Raw genomic sequence first — 23,394 nt, 5'->3', positions numbered from 1 at the left:
AAATAAATGAAATTGTTCTTGCACATCTGAAAAACAAAGGTCTGAATCAAAGAGTTTTTATCTTTTTTAGTCACTAACAGTGAAGCCTTTGTTGTGGTCACTGTCTTGAGCTCCATTGTTATTATTCCACTGTCACTGTAATTTCCCTTACTTCTCTTACATCTGAGTCCCTTTTCCCACTCGATATTCTCAAAGCCGATTGCACTGCAACAGCATCTTGACCATGTCTCAGCAGGAAACTGGCAAGCAGTTCTTCACAGACTCCCTCACAGCTTTGTTCTATATTTATTCACTCATCCAACCTTTGTCAGAATATCCATCTATCCAGGAAGCACAGACCACAAAGCAGGAGAAAATCCTGAATCTCACACACACACACACTGACACACACATGGGCAATTTCAAGACACCAGTTAATCTAGCATGGTCTGAGACATGTTTATCTATGTATCCATTTCTTTTTGTCTGTATTACCGTCCTATACAGATCCGATAGGTTTTCAATAGCTATATGTAAGTGAGCTGGATTCCACGTGCTTTTTTTTATAATGACATCCTGGAAATGCTGTGTTTTGCAAGTATAAAACGTTTAATATCATCCTCAGGTAACAGAACATAATGGAGCACCAGCCATATCTGTATTGTAGTTAGCTTGCCAGTGTTTACAGTTGTTTTAATCAACCTTATTATTGAATACTCAATAAAATAAAAAATGATCTTAATAGATTTTTTGCTGTTTCTTTCAGGTATACTGCACATAAACTAAGTGCTATGTAAAGTTCACATAGTTTCACACTAAAATAGAGATGCATTTTCCTTCCTTATGAGGAAGAAGCACTAAAGGTTTATGAAAGAAGAAGGTTCATGAGAGCATGAAAACGGCTTTCATGAAACCACAAGTTTCCTGTTCAGAGCTTAAGCATGGCATACACAACCTAATGCCTGTTATATTTATTATACTGTAATTGAAACCACCCCTTCTAAGAATGAAAGATAATTCATAATATTTTTTTATATTATTTATAATAATTTACCTTTAAAAGAGTCTTTTCCTGCATGTTATGTCTGTGTTCTTTTAACTGCAATTAAAAATGCCACATTCTGTAAAACACCACACGAAGCGGTCTGAGGCCGTCATTCGTTTTTTCTTTGCTCGTTTCCCATCGAGGTGGCGCCCGGCTCACCGAGCTCTAACCAGCAGAAGAAAAGAAAAGCTCCGGCCCCACCAGCAACTCCGGCGCTGAGCACCAAGACCGGGGACTCGGCCCCTGTGGTCAGCAGCAGCAGAGGGGAGCCAGAGGGTGCGGACCCTGCCAGCTGCAGCAGGACCAATGAGCCGCAGCCAGTGGAGAACAGCACGGCAGAGGAGTCGGCATCTGTTCCGAACCACAAGGCAGAAGAGGTGGACGACAACAGACAAAGCACCATGGGTAGGTATTGGAGATCTATCAGGTTCACTTCTTTCAAAAGATTGTGTTTTACAATGCGACAAATAACGCTTGACACGTTTGGAAATTTTGTTGTATTCCCCAACGAATACATTTGTATGAAAGTCATATTCTGTCACGTGGAATTAGAATGTAACAGCGTCATTAGACACACTGGTCCTTGCATGGACTGTATATGTGGCGTATGACCATATGCTTTTGAAGGTTTTCTTTTTCTGAATCTTGCTTTTGTGACACGTTCAGGGCTCACTGGATATTGGGACAGTTGAACTTTTTTTCTGAAAGATTCTTTGACATGCATTGTTCTTGTGAGAAAGTTTTGAAAATGTATAATGCATTATATGCCTTACAGTGTATATATATTATATTTGTTACACAAGGTACATCGATGTGAAATAATAAACAGCTGATTTCTGAAATCACACTTGCTCTAGAGTCAGGCTAAGGCATGAAGTTATTGCAGTGAAAGTGCAAGAGGATGAACTCCTGAAGGACCTGAAGGGATTGTCATGTATGATCAACACAGCGATAAGTGTAGCTATTCTAATGAGTAGCCATACTGTTATTTAGATTTCCACTTGGGTAGGTCCCTTATAGACAAGTACCATTTTTTAACAGGTGGTCTGAAGCATTTAATTTGAGTGTAGTATAGACATAAAAAACACAAATTCTTCCTATTCTGCACTGTCTGTGATAACCACATGTGGGCGGTACGGTAGCTCAGGTCCAATTGCTTGCTTTATGTTTACATTATGCCTTACATTTTGAACAGTCAGTCCCCTGAAAGCCAGGTGAAATAGCAAACCCCTTTCCAAGCAGATTGAACATGTCAAAAAAAGTATGCATTGCTATTTAAACAGACCTTCTATAAAGAATATGCATTGTGAAACTTCTCATTGGCCTCAAAATTTGAATTGATTGCCTGTCAAACTCAGCTGCTGCAGCACATTTTTTCATGCAAAATAAAAAGGCAAATAATAACTTCAGACCTCTCCCTGATTTATTTACTTTGTGGCTTAATGGGGCAAAGGATTATTTTTCAAATATCAAGCAAAATCAAAAGAAAATATAATTTTACTGTGACAAAACAGAAAAGCACAATGTTAAATAACAGTAAAAATTGTTTTATGCCATAGGGTGAATGCAAAGAATGTACTGTAGTAAAGCATATTATTTCTTATTAGATTTTCAGTTCTAATGGTAGAAATGTTAATTACTTTTAACTATAGAATTCACAATTAACATTTCTGAGCTGAAAATTTTTACTAATTACTCTCCAGGTTACAAATTATGTATATAATATTTATATTATGTTATAAATATATTTCAGTCTGACACTTACCTTCCAGACTTGAGTATGTGTTCCTACATGCCCTGCTCAACCATCAGCTTATCAGAATAACTAAATCTTACCTGTTTATAAACGACTTGGAATTTACAAGTTTACTTTTTAACTTGATATTTTGAGTAGCAGCAGAACAAGCTTGATCTGCTTTTCATATCTGATCAGACATCTGCTGGTGCTCAAAAAACAGGATAGTCCTGATGTTCCTTTTACTGCTCTTTAGCCTGCTGCAGGCATGGCAATCTGATCTTAACCCCATCCATGTAAATCACGGTTTTTTTTTACATAAAACTAGTTTATATTTTTGGAAGAAGCTTAAAATAGTGCAAGGTGTCATAAGCCTTGTCCCGTGCCATTATACTGTATAATAATGAATTTATTTTGATTTTGATTGATAAATAAAAACTGCAGAAAAGTAAGTGACCAACTCAGCATTCTTAATAACTGTAACAGATGCACTAAAAAAGGTGCATCCTGACCACCTACTTTTGGTTTTGAATTATTACCTTAAGTTAACTTTTTCAAGAACAGCAGTGTTTGTGTCCAGGAGTGTGGATACTTTCCCCATCGCAGTGCATTTCCCACTACTTAAAACTGAGGATCTGTTCTTCTGCACAGTCTACTGCTGTGTATTGTGCAGTTAATGACTTGACCATAGACCTCTTTTTATACTGATATCACAACAGTAATCCTCTCTGGCTCCATTGGACCTGTGCTCCTGCAGTCTAGTCATTTGGACTCCTAGGCTGCCTTAAGTACCTTGTATTTGCTAACATTATGAAAATACAGTTGGGAAATACTGCAAAACTAGAAACTCTGGTTCAGGCAGCTCATTCATGGGTGGCTTAAAATATACTGTATACATATATTTTTTTTAAAAACTTGACCAAAACCTTTATGATTAAGCAGCAGAAAAAAATCATTATCTTAATTACTAGCATTTATAAAGCCTATTTCTTGACAAAGAATTCCAAGGTTCCTTACTGATAAGAGGGTTCACACTTCTTAGTGTGACCTCAGTGACAAACAGGAGAAGTTAAACTCCAGCTGCTGTCAACACAGCAGGTCAGGTGGGGAGCAGAGAAACGGGTTTCCCATTGAACTTTACAAAGGCCAGACAGTGCAAGCCCAGAATGAATGTAGCCAGGACACCAGGGTTAATACCCCTATTCCTCTAAACAGTACCTTGGCATCTATAATGCCCAGGCAGTCAGGACCTCAGTTCATATCTCATCCCTCATCTCATCCTGAAACATTGGCAGCTCCTATAACACAATATCCCCAGTTACTATAGTGGGGTACTGATTTGGGAATTCTAGTACAGAGAGAAGAGAGTTACCTACAAGTCCACCAGCACTGTTCCCATATGCAATCTGGTCAACTCAGGGGTCTCCCACCACAGAGCGGACCAAGTACGGTATTGCTGAGCCTCTGAGATTTGACAAGATGAGGCTACAGGATGGTCACACTGCAGAATGCAGTGCAGAAGAGTCATGCATTTTAGGTTATAATCATTCCTCTTAGAGATGTATTTCAGTCCCTTCTAAAAATTGCCATATTAGCTCTACTGCATGTACTGTATGCAATGAGAGAAACTATGAAAAAAAATACAATAGGCTTTTGTTTTTCCTGTGTTTTCCTTGTGTACATTCATGGAATCAAGATGACATCTCTATTACCACATAGTTGATACAAATCTGGTCACGCATCCCTCAGTTTTTATGAAACCCTTATAGTCAACCTTTGTCTTGCATGAAATGAGGTTTGATAGCATCACTCACTCTTGTAGCTGTGAGGAGCTGTTTCTTCTTCCAGGATAATGGCTTTTCTCCTTCCCTTTAGGCTCTGCCCACTTTCTGCCTGTTGCTCCAAAACAGATTGTCAGATCAACCAAAGCAAATTGATGGAAATGCCATTTGCTTTTCTTTATCAGTCTGATTAGAATGCTGGTTGGCAAAACTCCATCTCAAATTACAGGTGTTCCAGAGAAATATTTTGTTATGCCAGCAGCCATATCACCCTGCAACTCACAACTGGCAACCCACTGAAGCCCAGCAGGTGTGAGCCTGGTCAGTACCTGGATGGGAGACCTCCTGGGGAAAACTAAGGTTGCTGCTGGAAGAGGTGTTAGTGGGGCCAGCAGGGAGTGCTCACCCTGCAGTCTATGTGGGTCCTAATGCCCCAGTATGGCAACGGGGACACTATACTGTAAACAGGCACCGTTCTTCGGATGAGACATAAAACCGAGGTCCTGACTCTCTGCGGTCATTAAAAATCCCAGGGCGTTTCTCGAAAAGTGTAGGGGTGTAACCTCGGTGTCCTGGCCAAATTCCCCATTGGCCCTTACCAATCATGGCCTCCTAATAATCCCCATCTATGAACTGGCTTCATTACTCTGCTCTCCTCCCCACTGATAGCTGATGTGTGGTGAGTGTTCTGGCGCACTATGGCTGCCGCCGCATTATCCAGGTGGGGCTGCACATTGGTGGTGGTGGAGGGGATCCCCATTACCTGTAAAGAGCTTTGAGTGGAGTGTCCAGAAAAGTGCTACAGTATATAAGTGTAAGCAATTATTATTATTAATTATTAATTATTATCCTAAAATACTACATTGTATTTTTAGCATTTTTTTGCGCAGATGTGTTCATTTTATTTTCCTGGACAGCCATTCCAAGAAATTTGATATATATTGTGTCTATACTGTATATAGATATATCATAGGAACAAGTGAAGTTTATAAAATGCTGAAAAGAGAAGAAAGTTTCTTGTTTTCTTGTAATAAACCTTTACTTGTTCCTTTGCCTAGACGTGCTGACGCAGCTCCCTACGTAAACTATATGCGTGATACCCATGTGTCACATGTCCAAAAGATGACGTATTTCTAGATACAGTGTCTGCAAACTGTTTCAGGCTTTGCATACAAAGGGAAGCAGCTGTTCAGTTCAATTCTACTGTATTGCACTTAAGATCAAGCTGTCCAAAAAATACATTCCTGAATATATCTATTTCTTAAGTATCATTGTACTCTATATGGCAATGTGAGGTCTCATAACTACGTTACTTTTTCCTGAACTAATTACCAGCCCATTCATCCTCTGTTTAGGTGCTCGACGGCAGGTTCCTCTTAAGCCTCGGAGAGGCAACGTGCGTGACCCACCTCAGTTAGAGATTCCCCCTCCCCCACCATACCCTCCTCCTTGTCTAGACAAGGGCTGTGCGGACTCAGACACTCCACAGCCCTCTGATGTCGCACTGGAACACTGCATGGAACTGGCACCTGAATGTAGGTCCTGGTCAAGTTTGAACTCCATCATCTGCTCTGCCCTTCCTGCTCTGGCCTGTTCTGTACACTGACCGCCTTTCCCATTCATCTTTCTCAACTTTTTCTTCTTTCAGTTTTGTCTGTCTGTGTTCCTCTCTGTTTTGACTAAAGGCCTTACAAGGTGTTCTGCAATATGGGTTACTGCTGTATTTTTACTTTGTGTCTCCTCATAGGGTGAGAGCCATTTTTACACTTCAGTTTGCCTTGGAGCTAATGAAGCATGATCGTGAGGTTGCAACATTGCAGCTTATCATTTTTTTTGCTCCTTCCTTTCTTTTCAACCGTGTTGTTTAAAACAGTGGTGGTAATGGGTAATAAATTGTCGTGGTATTTCGCACTGCTACATCATGAATTCATTCTCTTGAATTTCATTCTTTGACATCTGTTTGCAGGAATATTTGGATGACAAATACTCTTTGAAAAGACAGTGCATAGAAGCTTGCCATTATTTGATCAGATCCTGTATATTTTATTATGTGTAGGTAACTGTGCTCATTGTATGACAGCATTACGGAGTTTGTGCATGTTATGAGTAAAATATTTTATTTCACAATTTTTATTTTCCTATAAAGCATTATGTGTTGTTGTTTAAGTACACATTTCCATTATTAGCAATGGTTGTGCTCAAGAAATTAAGGTTTTCACTTAGAAAGATGTTGTGTAGAGTACATACAGTATACTAAGTGATAACAGATGCTTTCCATGTACTTGGGGTTTCTGCAGAAAAATGAGTGCTGTGCCAGTTACCCACTTTGGTTTGATTATTTGGTCTTGTTGAATGTTTTGAAAGAAGCTTTTGTGCAGTTAGTCATCAATGTCTGCATCCTTTACAGTAATTGCAATAATAAAAGGAAAGCTTTGTTGTTGTTTCTCAGGACAAGTCTTGAAATCAACAATATTGACTTGTAATGTGCGTCAAAATCCTGCCTGAGATGTCAATCAGATACTCCTTTCCTTGTTTGGTCCTTCGGTAAAAGTTCTTCTCCTCTTTACTTCTTTCCAACAGTTTACTGTTGTGCCCCAGTTTCCCTGCGTGTCAGTCGTCTCTGAAAGACCTCACCTTCACCTTGACCTGCAACCTTCTCGCTATCTCCTATCAACTCCTCCTCTTCTGCCTCTTCTGTGCCCCTCCTTTTGATGGACCTTTGCTTTCCTCCTGAAATCCAGCTTTTTCTCTACTTCAGATTCATTTATCAGAATTGATTTTTCCCTCAGCCACAACTTTGAATGTGTTTGTCAAGGAATGTATGCTACTTTTAGCTTTTTAGATGTATTTTTCATTTGTTTTGTAAATAAGATTTTTTTTCTATTTCTGGCACCCATGAAGCCATTTCGATGCTTGTCTTTTTGGCAAAGTTTGGCATTATGTTGAAAAGTACAGTAAGTGTTGGTGGAATTTGGACATTGTGATAAGAGACTGAAGTTGGATGTCTGTCATGTGGCATTGCGGAGGTATTCAATGCAGTGTAATTGATAAAAATGCTGAGAAACCATCAAGATAGTGATATCATTGTTCTCTGGACCCAAATGATGAATGATAGTCGGATCAGATGCTATGATCTTTCCATTTGTTAGTGTTTCATGGACTCAGCCATCACTGAGTCCTCTGGTCTTTATTCCAGCTGAGCTCTCAGTTACTAAAATTAGCTATACTTTTTGAATTGCTTTCATTTTTTAAGCAGTGGAAAATTGCAAGTTTTCTGCAAGAGTTTAAATATAGTCAGTAAATATCTGATGGTTTTATAGTTAAAAAAATGAAAAGGTTTAATTAAATGGGTTATTGGTTGAATTAAAGGCGTACCTTGTGCCATTAAGTGTTGCATGCTGGATTGTTCACATATCATTGCATTCTATATATTTTCTTTTGTAGTACAATACCGCATTAAACAAAAGTTTGTTGACTTAATAATAGTGTCCAAAAGCCTGCAGATATTAATAATAATTCTATTGTACGATTAAGAGCTTCTAATATTAATTTGTTTTATCTTGTTATCTTTGTCTTTCACAAATTTAGATATAAAGCAAATACTCTACATAGTATTTGTATTTTCTAATAACTACTCGTGATTATTGTTTATATGTAGCAATATTAGTTTTTGCCACAAGCGCCTTCATTTTTGAATTAAGAACCCAAGGTCTCTTCTTTGCTTATTTTAACATTTGAGTATACAGTAAAGTACAGTACATATACTACTGTGGACAAAAATTATTATAACTGGATCTTTCAGGGCAAAATAAAGAAATGTTATGACCATTTCAAAACATTTCTGATACTGACAGGAGTAGTTTACAATAGAACCCCTGATATTGTGTCCTTAATATAAAAAATAGGGATAACCTCTAAAGTAATGAAGAATACAAAATCACAACTGTTGCAATTCTAATGTTAATTTTCATAGATTTGTCATGGGTTACTCTATACTGGCTAAGTATTGAAGATGGGTTGCATTGTATTGTATAATGTATTTTTTGGCAGATGATGAAATGAAACATTTGTTTCTTGGGTGAACAAATTCCATATCTTATCCCTGTAGAATAATTTTTTACTGTTGTACCTGAATGATGTTTGAATCGACAAAGACAGAACTGTATATTGTAATTCGTACTCCGGGACAAATTCTGTGGGGTTAAACCAAGAGATGTCTCTTCCAGATCACCGCCGCCAGCAGCTCTTTGTCCCTCTCTAGAGGCAGGCGTCCCCGCAGTGCTCTCTGCGACAGTCAGCCATGGCCCAGAACTCCCAGTGCCTCTGTTCACTCTGCCCAGTCATACCACACTAACGACACCTACCCCCTTCTACACCAGCTCCCTGTCTGCCCAGTCTGTGGACCCTCCGCAGGGACCTCTGCGCCCTGGGTTCAGTTTGAAAGCTCTTAGTGCTCCATACATAAACACCGGCTTCACTGATCCCTCCAAATGTTCCTCTGGTACAACAAACCAGTAAGACACTGAATTTATAGCCCCGCTTAAACAGCACAATATTTTATTCAGAAGCGTAGCTCAAATGGATCAAATGGATCTTGCCGTGGTTTAAGTTTGGCATGCTTCACTAATTGAATGTCTTTGAAGAGATTGTAGATAATCCTCTGAGGGCCCATAATTTTTTTTTTACTTTACTTTTTTTTACCATTAACCAAATGAAGCCAGTTTGGAGGGGGGCAGGGGGGATTAAACAATGTCTTAAAAAGCTCAGAATCCAGTAAATCTTACAAAAGCACAGGCAGCATTTTTCTTGGCTGCTGCTACCCAGGCAGTGATGACATTTTTCAATTTAGAAAGAACCATGTAGACATGGATAAGTATTTAGAAAATGTCACCTGCTTTCTTACTCTCATTAAATTAGTCTGAAATTAAAGAAATACTGGCTCATTTAATGAGATGATGGTGATTAATATCAGTCCTTTTATGAATACCCTTTATCAAAACACATATTGTTTTGACAGCTTTTTAAAAAACTCATTTTAATTTATTGGAAATCAGTGTAAATATAAAGTTAATGTAGATTGTATTTCAAAGGCCTTCAACCCAAGAAAAGAGAAAAGGTTGATGATTAATATGAACCAGCAAGAATCTACCAACCATTTTGAACAAAACGTAGAGGGATTTCAAAAAAGGAAAAAATGTTTTGCTTGATTTTTCACACTTACAGAGCTGCACCACTGCAAACATAAATGCTAAAAGTTTTTTTTACTCTTTGCCCAACCTTTGGGAACCCAGTACTTTCAAATGACTACATTGGACTCTTTGGTCATGGATAGATCTGAGTTTTTAAGGCTTTCAGAAATTACCTGAAAGTCAAAAATCTACCAAAAGTGCACAGAAACCACTGGCTAACTGCACATCTGAAAAGTAAAATACCCATAATGGGATGTGAAGACCTGCTGCTGTCAACAGTTCAGAGCCCACAAAGGCAAATTGGCAAAAGTTGTCAAAATGGATGGTGTACTTATCCAAAGTGGATAAAAATACATTTATATCAAACAAAATCGGTTTATTGTTAACTAAACTCACATTAATAATAAAAGGATACCTTCTATTAAACACTTTTGTGTTAATTAAAATTATGAAAAAACTTAATGACTATATACACCTACCTACAAGCATACTGTAAATGTAGTGAATTTGTAATATAAAAGCAGTCAGCATTTTTCTGAAGACATTTCATGGCAATACTTCTGCAACTGTGGGGGCATCAGCAGTTAGCATTAGTGGTTATATTTAGCTCATCACAAGTTTCTGGAAAACACTGTATGAATTATTGCATTTACAGTAAGCTCCACACCAAGGCATAAACAAAAACACTTTTGCATTTTCATTTTTTCAAAGTAACGTGACCATCTCCATTCTATGTAATCCTGTCGGCCAAACTTCTGCATTGATGGACTCTAGTGTGAATTCACTCCTTTTTAAGAGAGGTGAAGGTGATGCTGGGAATAGGGGCAGAACAGCTATCAGAACATAATTCATATTTATATAACACATTCATTTATTTGCTTTAAGAGAAAAGATTTGCCAGAGGTCTTTATTTACAGATGGGGACAAGCAATCTCTTTAGCACTGTAGCTGAAAACCCTTTAATGTTGACTTTTTCATATTTATCATGTGCTGTAAATGCTTCACTACACAAAATTAACTAAAATATACCCTCATGCTGATATCTATAAATTCTGTACTACATCTCCTAAACTTATAAATATCAAAGCACATAATGAATGAAATAAGCTCTGTCAGTGTTGACTTTTATGCAGTAGTGAGGTTGATTTCATACTATAGTATAAACTACTACACAGTTCCAGTGTGAAATGCATACAGTTCCAATTTTTTCCCTTATTTATATGAAGGAAAGACATCTACAGGTGTAAGCTTCACTATGTGTTTGCTCTTACATATGGTAGATAAATCTGCTTTTTGTGATGGCAGCACGGGATTCAGAAAACCAGAAACTGGTGTTTAAAATCAGCCCACATGGTGCATAAATAAAGACTTACTTTTGCTTTCAATACAAAATATTAATTTAGACTCTCCAGAAATGTTTGTTTTATAATCCATGTATCAGGTGAAAGTAGAGGAAATATCCAGTAAAAATGCAGTGGCAGGGGCTCGGTGTTGAAGACATGACAGGTCTGAGTGCGAACGGCGCCCCCACAGCTGGTCAGCCTGGATACTCTGAGCAGCTTCCTGTGTAGCAGTCAGCTGCCCGGCCGGTGGGCGCCTGCAAGTCTGCCGTGCTGGGCCTGAGACTGACTCCTCCAGCTCGTGCCAGCTGTGGGGAGGAAGCGGGTGACTCTGGCAGAGTGCGTTTCCGAGCGGATGTCTGTCCCGAAGGTCCTGCCTTGCGGGGCTCATGAGGGTGAATGAAGTTGGTTAGCATTGTGATTCCAATCCCAGAGGGTATACAATGAAAAATAACTGGTAATTACAAATAAAAATGTAAAAAAGCCTGCTTTGTTCTGGGAAAGGACCTTGTTCAGCTATTCATTGACCGAACTGTATATTTAAAAAATGTTGTCAGTATCTGTTTCTAAACTGAATTGCATTGGAAGGTCCTCAGCTCACATGTATCTGAAATGTGTCCCTTTCCAAAATGATTGTGAGAATACGGAACATTCTAGCTGTTGCAGGTGATACTCTGGCTTCTTTCGAGGACGACCTGGATGAGATCCTTGGATGAATTAGATGCTAACGGCTAAACAGGCCAGATGGGCCCAATGACCTCTTGTCATTTGTAGCCTTTCTTTTGATTTTAAAAGATAACTCAAAACCATTATTCATTATTTTCTTGAACACATCTACTCTGTTGCTATATTACAGTTTGTACCATAATGTAGAGTGGCGCTGGGCTCCATTCCAGCACACGTTGACTCTTGATTCAGTGACTAGGCCTCGTGCTTTAATCAGTTTTCTGCTGCTTTGAACAGTATTTAAGATCTGCTGTCCATCTTTTTGACTTTGTTACAACCTTTTAGGTGAATCTATTGATATGACCCCCCGTTAAGTCTGAAATACCCACATTGTTTTGTTTTTTTTTATTATATATATATTGATAAAAAATTGTTTCATAGTATGATTAGTTTGAAGAGGTTACAAACTCAAGTAGCATTCCTGCAAGAAACTCATTTGAAAACTGAAGATGTGCGTCACATCTGTAGAAATTGGGTTGAAAAAGGGTGGGGTTGCCATTCCTATTCATAAACTTGCTCCCTTTTCACTCAAAAATACCCACGTTGTGAGAAATGTAGTAGTTGTTAATGCCCCCAGTATGATATTAAGTTAATTTAATTTAATCATGCCAGCTTGACCATAACTGTCTAGTGGAGAAATGTACAAAGTTCAAACTGCATTGCACTATGAGAAGAATACATATTTTAGGAGGAGATTAATTTGTATTCCCCCCACATAATGGAAAACATTAAATTTGCAATCCAAATTATGTCTTACTAACAGTGTATTGCTATTTTTTTAAGTGAACAATGTTGAAGTCTTCAGGTGATACAAGCATCTTTCAATTGGCTTAAAATATTACAGCTTAATAGGAGACACTGGGCTTAATTGTGTACTCCTGTAACATTACGTTAATAACATATATGGGTAACTTTTAGTAACACTGGCTTTAAAAGGGCAATTCCTTGTGACCACAGCTGAAGGGATTAGGTTGTCTTCTGTTTGATTAAACCAAGAGTAAAATTAATTTGTAGCAACAAAGTTCTTACAATGACAACAACTCATAAGCTGATTTATGTTTTATTAATATAAATATATAATATTTCATTAAATGACAACTAAACAGATCAGAATCATTAAAGTGTCCAGCAGGCATTTAGCCAGTGGACTATAGTCATTAGTAATACATCTTTAGACTTATAAATAAACAAAAGATAATGTATCTTCTTTATGGTCCTGGAACATTTTAGTTGGTGGTTGCTCAATGATGTGGTCCATTATTTCTGACGTATGAGGAGTCTGTTCTAGTCTTTGAACACTCTCATTTAAGATCCTAGCAGTTAACATAGGCCACTTAACTATATGCTTCAGTTTAGTTAACAATGTTGTATAGTTTTAATTTACTAGGGGATAAGGTATTACATAATATAATGTCTGCATAAATAAGAAGCACAGATATTAAAATGTCCATAGCATAATTGCGCGTGTCACCCATTCCTATCTTTTACTGGTTTCACAATCTTTCCATACTGTTTTCATCTTGACTTCTTTATGTTTACTGTCTTCATAATGTTCCATTAAAAGCTTTCAGCTGTGCTGGAAAATGCACTAAATCCAGTGTAATGTAAACTAGGGCCTGGACCAAATCAAAACTGTGATCCACCAGTCACAAACAGTAAACCCAGTACTTGGAGGTGGCTTTTTGTTTTGCAAGAGACTTTTTTCTTCTACCCAAAGGAAAAGTGCCATCTAGCATTGGGATTGTAATGTGTGTTTGGCGATTTGATCCAGGCTTAGGATTCACAATCAGGTATGATCTGGTTAATTGACCTACATACCAAGCATACACTTTACACTTAAGAATGATGCCGGCATCACAGCCTGAATCCTAAAGTAATAATCTTTAACTGTAAACGTAGACTATATTGAACACTAATTTTTCACGTATATGTTTTTGAAGCTCTTCTTGACCCAGTTAAAGTTATAACAGATTTCCATTCCTTAAAATAACTGTTCTCCCAAATTTATCTTCTAAGTTCATCATTTTATTTTAGTAATTTTACAAACTAAACAGAAAAGGTGTGCATTTGCAACAACGTGCCTCACATTTCAGCCTGATTTATTTCTGTCTGATGTGGGTGAAGTTAGTTTTGGTCTGTAGATCTGAGAATCATTTTAAAATGCAAAGCAAAAAAAGCATTTTCCATCCGGCACTGTTGTTCACAGTGGAGTGAAGTGGGGTGGATTTTAAGGGGGCTTTCCTCCTCTCCTTGTGCAGCCTGGCTGAGGTCTATGCAGGAGAGCTGTTTGCTCCAGAAGATGGGGACACAGCCACGGGGCCTGGCTGGGCTAGAGGAAGAGACCGTCTCCATGGGCAGCAGCAGCAGCTTCCCTGATGATGCCTGCACTGCTTCAGAAGGCACCGCAGAGGACTCGGGGATAGTCAGCTCGCCGTCCGATGTCGTGCACCCCGCCTCACCCGAGGGAAGCCTGAGAATGGGGTGGCAGCTGTCCCAGGGTCAGTGCTCCGGCAGCACCGAGGCCTCCTGCTGTGCCGCTCCTGAGTACTCTGCCAGCGACAGTGAAGAAGGCGTCCCTGCGTGGAGATCTCACAGCAGGTACTGAAAGTCCCGCTTCCCCCCAGAATCCCAAGCTTGACGTCCTTCTGAATGAACTCGGAAGTGTTTAAATACATGTTGTAGCAAGGCACATTTTAATGTGCAGTCTGATTCATTGGCATCTGGCGTTTAGCCACTCATAATACAGTCCATATCAGATACTGTATCTCATAATGCAAAAGTATGCACTCTCGTTTGGCAACTCAGGTTTCATAGGACTGCCAACACAACAGCTTTTATGCATATGTGCATTTTCTTTTACTCTGAAAACTGAAAAATTCCTGTCCTGTTATCTTATGAATTATGAATGATGACTTACACCAATATAATTTTCATGAGCCTTAACATACTGATATGCCATGTCTGTTTAGTATCAAGCACTTCCTATATGGCCTGTTATTCCACAGACAAGTGAAATGATGTAGCTGTTAAGAAATTAAGTTGAACCAAAAACAAAACAATCCTACTGCAAAATGAATTGTTATATTCTGCATTCTTGTGGGGAAGAAAATCAACATAATGGCTTATATAAGTATATGCAATAGATACAATATACTGTATACAATGTTGTATACACAGTCATGAAATTAAGACCAATTCAAGAATGCAATAACATGATAAATTGTTCTTGTCTGTGTATAAACCAATTGCTACCAAATTTCTATACATGTTAATATCTTTGTGTAATGCTGCTCTTCACATATAGATAATGACTGGTGCAAAACTGATCAAAAAAATCTTTCAGTTAAGAAACTAAATAGCCAGGACTAAAATGTCTAAATTACAACCATGAGAACCATAGTTTCTCAGCCTCTTAATTTTTTATAAAGTTGGGTGTACATAAAGATGCCTTTTGGACATATTGTTGCTGCCCAGTTATATCATTAGAATTTCTGGAATAGTCATAGTTTGTATGTTGTTATTCTTATATTTATTTTGTTTAAATGCTGTAGTGTTATGCATTTTATCATTCAAACCTGTTGTCAAAAGGAAGTCTAATCCAATAAGTACTTTGAATTCCAATTAATCAAAATAAAGGTCATAAGGGAGATCCAGTCCAGTTATTGGAGTCTATACTAAAGGTCTGAATGTGGAGTTAAAGTTATTTAGTAAGGAAAACAGGTTTATTTAATATTTTTTTCTGTTCCCTTGTGCTGATTATAAATTACCTCAATCATTCAATCAGACCTACTCTGTGTGCGTGGGTGTACGTACAAACAAAGCTTTTGTAGTCCTTTCAGAGGTCACAAAAATGTAATGTGTTTTATTATGATTAAACTGATTTATGTTGCCTAAAACATTGAACCTGAGAACATACAGGATATTTGACTTGCTTGCAAATTTGACAAGCTGTGTTTTTGCTGGATAATAACCAAAGTCCTAACCATCAGTAAGAGATAAAGAATCTGGGTGGCCTTGTCAGCTAAATGTATGCACACTGTTTGCAAACTTCAGAACCTCCGTGTTACAGACTGAGTGTGTGCATGGATCCATTTTTATTGTAGCACTCTGTTATATTCTTATACACTACAGGCTTGAATTTCTTACAAGAACTGGAAATTAACTGTACAGTAAGCGGTAGTGTGTGCTGAAGTCTTGCAAGGGTTAAAAGCTACACTTTAAACGTCTATGTTTACAGCTGCCCCAGGACTTTACACAGTATCCGTAGAAGACTCCATGATTGAGAATTTGCAAACAGGTTTTGGGAAATTGTGGCTAGTTTTAACAGGAAAGTAGTCTACGCTATGCTAACATGCTACGGTGAGGCAAATTTGAAAGAAATGTATAAACAAAACTGAAAAGTTTGCCATACTTATTAAATTTAAAATGAAACTACTAGCATCCTTCATTTTATTTAATGCTGTGATTTGTTTTGTTTCTGTTTGATTTGTGGGGCTTTTTCCAGCTTGGCCTCTAATCTCTTTACCGGGCTTTTGTCCAGAATACAATTTCTGGAATTTGGCAAAGCCAGATTTTCCTTGCAAGTAGTCTGTTTTATTTTTTAATCAAGCACAGTCTATTCATAATTTTTAAATTTGTTTAAAAGGCCTTCATAGTTTTGATACATGTTAAAAAGTGAGTCGCTGTGTCCACAGACCCCACACTGCAACAATGAAAAGCTCAAGTCACAAATGTTGCTTCACAGACATGGGGGATGTAATGGTTATATGTTTTCATTTTCCCAACTCACAGACACAGCAGTGATTTTGACCCCAATCAGACCACAGCAGGCATAAAGTGTGATCAGTATGATGAAGACCTGGACCTCACAGCTCAGTTACATCAGACCCTAGCAGACCTGGATGCTGATTTAGCAGGTAGAATTTTTTTTTGTCTATATAAAGCACTTAGTAGTTATCAGAGTCAATGATCTATTTATTCATATATATATCTTTTTTCTAATTGTGTCAGAAGTATGCATCACCTGCTGACACACATCTGTTCATGCCACTTTGTGTCTGGTGAATTATATTAAACACAGATTGTTTGTTGCATGTTTTCATTTTAGGAACTCTTTCATAATACGAAGCTTTATAACGAGGGCACAGGTATCCTGCTAAAGCAGTAATACTTTTACAGTGTATTTGTAAAATCTCATGTTACAGGACTTTAACTGTATTAAATATAATATACATATGTGGCTTTTAAAAGATACAAGTGAAAACATAAAGCACCATATTTAAAACAGAGAAACGTCAATTTGCAGAATCTCTAATTGCATGTTTATTTTCTCTTTGCTTTTTTCAAATTTAAAAACAGATGTTGAACATACAGATCTAACCTCCAAATCATCAACATATTCCATGGACAAAGTGGGTTTCACCTACCCTTGTGAAATACCTGTTTCTGATGTAGACATGGCAGTGCCAGTAACAACAATAGATGAAGTCTATGAGGATTACAGATGCAGTGTAACAAATTATGAGATAGTCTCATCACAGACAGAAGAAACAATCAATGGAAAATATGCCAGTAGTTTTAAAATAAGCAGTGAACTAGAAAACAAAAACAACAATGCTGTCACAGCTGCAGTTCAGTCTCCTAGAGATCATGATAATTTAAAGTCAATTAAACAGTCCAGTTCTAGTTATTATACAGAAGAAAAGTGCTGTACTGTTCCAGTGACAGAAATCCAATTTGGCACACAGAGAGATAATGACTTTCCTACAGATCGGATTAATTCCCAAATACAGAAAATTAAAACTGATAACGAAGAGACTCCCAAACTCCAATCTGTAAACCAGTATGAACCAAGGGAATCCCATGGAAACAGTGAGTCTCTTGCATCCACTAGGCGGCAGATAACCCAGAGTAAAATACCACAGAGCTGTGCTTCACGGGTTGGCATGAAAACTTTCACTGTTGTTCCACTGAAACCTGCCCTGAGTCAGAACCAGAAGCCAGGTGGATCATTAGTCATCGGAGCCATAAAGATCGATGCTCAGGGTAATCTCATCAAGCCAGATGATTCTGAAAACAGGAATAATGGTTCATTGTGTTCTAGCAATGACTCAGAAGAATCTCTTCTTCGGAGAGCCAAGGCCTTCTGGAGCTCAGCAGAGCAGCATGAGTCGGACAACACTAGCAGACGAGCTCTCACAAAAACCAGAGACCTGGGTGACTATGACTCTCCCCTCGCAGAGCCTGTCCAAAGACAAAAACTTGCCACAGAAGCAAAATCAGTAAATAATGCTGTAAAAGAGGAAGTTTCAACCGGTATTCCTCACAGTAAACCAGGAGGCAAAAACAAGCTTCTGACTCCAGAGCTCATGCAACAGTCCTTGAAACCAATGTTGAAGACAGAGGTTAAGAATGACCTCTCTTTTCTGAAGCCTTCCAGGAGGACATCCAGTCAGTATGTAGCTTCCGCAATTGTGAAATCTGCCATTAGAATGCCTACAGCCAAAGGCGGCTCTTGTAACGATGAACTTGAACTCACACAAGGTCGCATCACTATTCCAGATTCTAAAGCCTGTAAATCATCATCTCCAGTCAAACTCGTTTTTCCAAATGAAAACAGATACACTTACCCTGAAACAAACTACACTAAGCACACTCACATTTCTGCAGAGATATCTAAAACTAAAGAGACTAAGTCAGACATACTGGCTTTAACTCCAATACAATCACAGAGTTTTTCAAATCATAAGGTATCACAGTACCAATTGAATAAGACTGCTTTTGAACAAAGTGTTTCTGTGGAGGAGAAAAACAATGCTAGTGGGAACAGTAATCTTTATAATGAAAAAAGCGCTGTCTCAGATGAGGAAATTGCAAAAACCAGGCTCACAGAGTCTCAGGCATGCAATTCTTGTGTTCTTCAAAAATCATATAGAACTCTGCAGTTACAAAATGATGCTTCAAGATTAGAATCATCTTTTATTAGGCCCATTCACAACCCCTTAATCAAGCAAACTGTTAAGGAAGATATTTCAGAACTAACAGAAGGAGATTCCCAGCCTCCACCAGCAGAATTCAATAATCTAACTAACGTCAATATATTTGGGCCAGTCAGAAAGTTCAAGCCTGTTACCTTGAAGTCAATACAGATTGAAACCTCATTACACAGCACACTAATGGAGGCTATCCAGTCTGGTGATGGAAAGGAAAGACTCAGAAAGGTAAATCTTCATAACATCGTAATAATTGAGCAAACTATCAATTTTAGTGTCAGGTGACTGTTTTATTTTTATGTGATAACATTTAATCAATAACATAGTAAAGGGCTTGTAGGCTGTTTCTACTCTCTTTAAAGTTGTAATAGATTTTATACCTTGTTTCATATTGTCAGTGTTATTGTCCGCTAACGCTCCATGTTTTGTAAATCAACAAAATAAGATTGAATTAACAGTAAATGTCTGCAATATCACATATGGTTTCCAGCATAAGAAACCGTACAGGTGAGAATGATTATACATGGTCTTCATTCAATATTGTTGAAACACGCATTTGCTGATTACAGTCAAAGCAAAATGCACATAACTGGGATAGAGAACTTCCAGAGACCACATAATCACTTTGTTGAGCTTTATTTGCAGTGCACACTTTTATGTACTGTTCAGTTAGTTGAGGTTGCTTAATAACTTTGAAGTTAACTTTCGTTCTTTGCTTTAACACAATTAGTTACAACACTGGTATACTGTAATAGTTGTTGGAAAAAAAGAGGTGCAATCAAAGATTAGACTAACTGCAGTAAGAATTCCCAATTTTTACATATCACAAGACATTTTAATATGCATAGAGCTGCTGTTAATGGACTTAGAAGATTGTGTCCACATTTAATTTGTTATAAAATGTGCATTTAAAAGTTATGATATCTACCTGGCCTATTTAATTGGAAATGGCTGTCTCCACAATGGCTTCCAAAGTGCTTAGTGAACTGCAGGAGCAATCCCTGAACATCACAGAATTAATCAGACGTCTACATCTATGCTCATAAATCTTTTCAGTGACCACTCTCATGACTAAGCTTAACTTTAAAATTTAATGAAAGGGCTGTTATATTTTACAACAAGAATCAAGCTGTAAAATTCCATTGAGCATCTCTACGTTATGCAGTATAATTAATTTGCATGTGAATTATTCTAACTTCTTGGATGCTTTACATTTTCCCAGGACATGAGTATTTTCATATACAGTATGAGACCTAACGTGTGGTTATTTCCTACCTATGACCTGTAAAGTGTAAAGTAAAGGTTTAATGGAGAAGATGATGAAACCCCCATTTAATGTAAATTCAGTTTGTTTTGCATTTAATGAAGGCAGTTGACCATTTCCAAAGGTGGCCTTATGTAGGCCAGAAGCTCCTTCTATTCTAGTATTGTTGAAATAGGTTCAGTCATTTTTATACCATCAATAACATGTATGACACCTAGTTACCACCAATGTCAGCACATCCTGCTGTCATTATGCCCACTCCTGTATTTTCATACATTTTAGTTTGTCTCCGTTGTTACTTCTGTGTGATCTGATAGCGAAAGTGAGATCTGCTACTTGCATTTTGGACCAGGCACTACTGTATGTTGTAGGCTGCCATCATAGTCTGGAGCCTATAGAATTTTAAATAATTCTGCTGCACTCCCCATTAATGGATCCCAATGAATTCTCTTGTGTGTTATGAGGTGAAAGAGGTGGCTCGCTAGTTATAGCTTTCTAATTCCTTTTTGTCCCAGATAACGGCTACAACAGGGGAAACCACTCAGAAGAAGCCTTCCTTTGTTGAGGCAGAAAATGAACGGGCTGCACTTTTGGCAGCAATTAGAGCTCAAAGTAACTCTTCAAGACTTAGAAAGGTGAGACCATTCACAGGAACCCATATGGAAATAGAGGTATCTATTAGTACCATTTTTGTTCGACAAGACCAATACTACTTTGATATTCCTAATATGTATGTATGGAAGCGCACTGATAAAAATGTTCAGGACTATCATCCTTCAAATCTGATTAAGTACATTTTTTGCAGCAGCTGTAAAAGTAAAAGCTCATTTAGTGTATCTCCTGTCTTTCCCTGATCAGTGAACTTCGGTATGATGTGTCATCTTTACCAGGTTCATCTAACTGGAAAATGGGCTTCCTTTCACAAGATACTTTCCCATTTTTTTCACTTGAAATAATTTGATTCTGCCTTAGAAAATAACTTTTAGAAAAAGCAAAAGGAAATTGCTTGCAGGTGAATAATAAGAAATAAGGCTTTAAAAAGCCCTTTAAATTTAAAAGTTTTTCAAGATGATTATATTACTCCAAATGTTATTTCCAAAGCTTCTCAATGCCAAGTCTGAAGGTGGAGCATTTTTTGCTCTGGAGCCAAAACAAATGTTTGTATAAAATGTATATTTTTTTAGTGAGATGATGTGGTGTACACCAAAACAATGTTGATTTTAAGGGCTATGTTCTCTGCCCAACTTACCATAAAGAATGAATGGAATTTGTGGCTTTCAGTAAATAAGGATCGTGTTTCCAGGATTAATTGAATTCCAGAATCTTGATCTTGTAATTGGCTTCAATTGGCTTCTTGAGGGAGCAGCACCACAGATTTAAAGCTTAGAAATATCAGATTTGGAAAAGGAAAATCTAAATAATTCTCAAGGGCTTTTAATTTCCTAGTTTATTTCCTTTACAAAAAATTGTGAATGTAAAGGCTTCAGATTTTAATACTTTTGTAATGAGGTAATCAGATCTCTAATTTTCCCATAATTGTCATTCAAGTCTCATACAAAAACAGTATTTTATTTTATTTCAGGTGGGTAGCTGCGTCAGCATGCGTAGGCTGCAAAGGAACAAGTAATAGGTTTATTCCATGCTGAAAAAAAGAAGAAAGAGAACACAACGTTTTGGCCGTGGATCCTTCTTCACCTGAAGAAATTGTCAAAAAATAAAAATAGAAAAGACTCCAGTTTGTTTGACAGAGACTCACCATTGATATTTCCTTGATCTGCAGACTAAATCTACAGCTGCAGAGGAGCTCGGGAATATCCGAAAGGCCGAGGAGGGAAATGGTGGCCCCAGCACTGAAGCCGTTCTTCGTCCACCGCACGCTCCTCCTCCTCCTCCAGCTGGCATGTTAAAAGCGAGGCCCTCCGGCTCCGTTCTGAGATCTCGTGGGAGCCCAGAGCAGGCGCGGGCTGCCTTGCTGGAGGCCATCCGCAGCGGCTCTGGAGCCGCACACCTGAAAAAGGTGCGAGACATTTGTGCCGCCTCACATCCTCTCGACTCGGGGTTCACGGGGTGAAAATGGCAACAAATACCAAATATGGTTTAAGATGAAGATGATAGGCCACATGAAAACACACGTAGTGGGCGTGAATACAGCTGGAGCTTCAGAGTTAAGACCATGTACGCTGCAGAGATAATTAAACTTATTAAATCTTATACTGTATCCAAATAGAGTCTATTCTACAGAGGTATATCACAGGGTCAGGAAGGCGAATTGTAATAAAGCTGTTTTTCAGAATGATAATGGCCCTGACGACACAGGTGAGTGGGGCAGACATTGCTAGAGGTAGAAAAACAGTTGGATTTGATATTCATGTGCTGGTTTGGCAAATCCACTGATCTCTAACCCGTTTAGGGTTATGGGCAATTATAGGATATGGGCAATTGAAAATTGAATAATTTTTAAAAAATAAAGGGCAAGCAACACTAATAATGAGAACTTAGTTGGTAATAGCAATACTCTACTAGCATTGTGTGATAATTGTGTGATAGAAGGCCTGGATTTTATGTGTATTATGTGTCATAGATACAGTATTTTTCATGATAAAAATCGGCAAACACTGTGTTTTCACTTGATATAAAGTATAATGCATTTGAGGGAATTACTACTATGTGCTATGGTTCTTTTTAGCTGTATCTCAGAAAGATCATCCATTTTATATATAATTCAGTGGTACAGCTTTTGAAGGCATGTAAGGACTTGGCTCAGTAATGGAAGATTATTATTTTATCCCTCATAACACAGCTGCTTGTTTCTCATTGACTGCCTGATGCAATCCAGACGTGACTGTTTCAGGGTGGCTATAATAAGTGCACCTTTTCCTATACTTGGGACACCCTGTACTTGTGCGCTTAGCAGCTTGTTAGTTTTATATGCTTTCTCTCAATTAACATTAGGTTTTATTTGATCAATTGCAGTATACGAGCTACAATGGCACAATAAGAATAGTTTGTACCAAGAAACAGACAAAATTCATAGTTCAATATGTTTTAGTGTTGTTTTCCATTTTGATTGACTTTCATCCTGATTCCAGAAATCCATCTGTTATCTGCTATCTGTCTGTAGTAGCTGGGCAGTAAAATCTTTATGAAATATACTACATCATTCAAGAAATATTTCAACTTAAAACTGTATACTTTACAGAAAGAAACTATGCTGAATCACTGTCAAGTGAAACTGGTGAACATACAGTAGTTTCATAGTATAGCTCCTAATTAATAAACGCCCACACGCCCTGATTAAATTTGCGGTGCTAATTTGACCCAAATATCTTTTTATAATTTTAAA

The 23,394-nt window shown here is 37.9% G+C and overlaps 1 protein-coding gene across 8 annotated transcripts in view; it reads left to right on the top strand.

The window, feature by feature from the left end:
- cobl (cordon-bleu WH2 repeat protein) overlaps nucleotides 1-23,394 on the top strand; it is an 83,645-nt gene that overhangs the window by 56,447 nt on the left and 3,804 nt on the right. For 7 of the 8 annotated variants that reach the window (XM_015357011.2, XM_015357007.2, XM_015357010.2 and 4 more), the window contains 7 exons: nucleotides 1,168-1,429; nucleotides 5,896-6,075; nucleotides 14,054-14,393; nucleotides 16,587-16,711; nucleotides 17,154-19,015; nucleotides 20,567-20,686; nucleotides 21,832-22,068. In XM_015357011.2, the coding sequence (XP_015212497.2) occupies nucleotides 1,168-1,429; nucleotides 5,896-6,075; nucleotides 14,054-14,393; nucleotides 16,587-16,711; nucleotides 17,154-19,015; nucleotides 20,567-20,686; nucleotides 21,832-22,068 (3,126 nt within the window). The remainder of the gene's footprint in view (nucleotides 1-1,167; nucleotides 1,430-5,895; nucleotides 6,076-14,053; nucleotides 14,394-16,586; nucleotides 16,712-17,153; nucleotides 19,016-20,566; nucleotides 20,687-21,831; nucleotides 22,069-23,394) is intronic. The other variant, XM_015357012.2, reaches the window with a different exon arrangement.

Source organism: Lepisosteus oculatus, chromosome 10 (genome assembly GCF_040954835.1).
Source record: "Lepisosteus oculatus isolate fLepOcu1 chromosome 10, fLepOcu1.hap2, whole genome shotgun sequence".
Lineage (NCBI taxonomy): Eukaryota > Metazoa > Chordata > Actinopteri > Semionotiformes > Lepisosteidae > Lepisosteus > Lepisosteus oculatus.
Note: the sequence above shows the minus strand (reverse complement) of the source record. Positions and strands in the feature narration are given on the sequence as shown.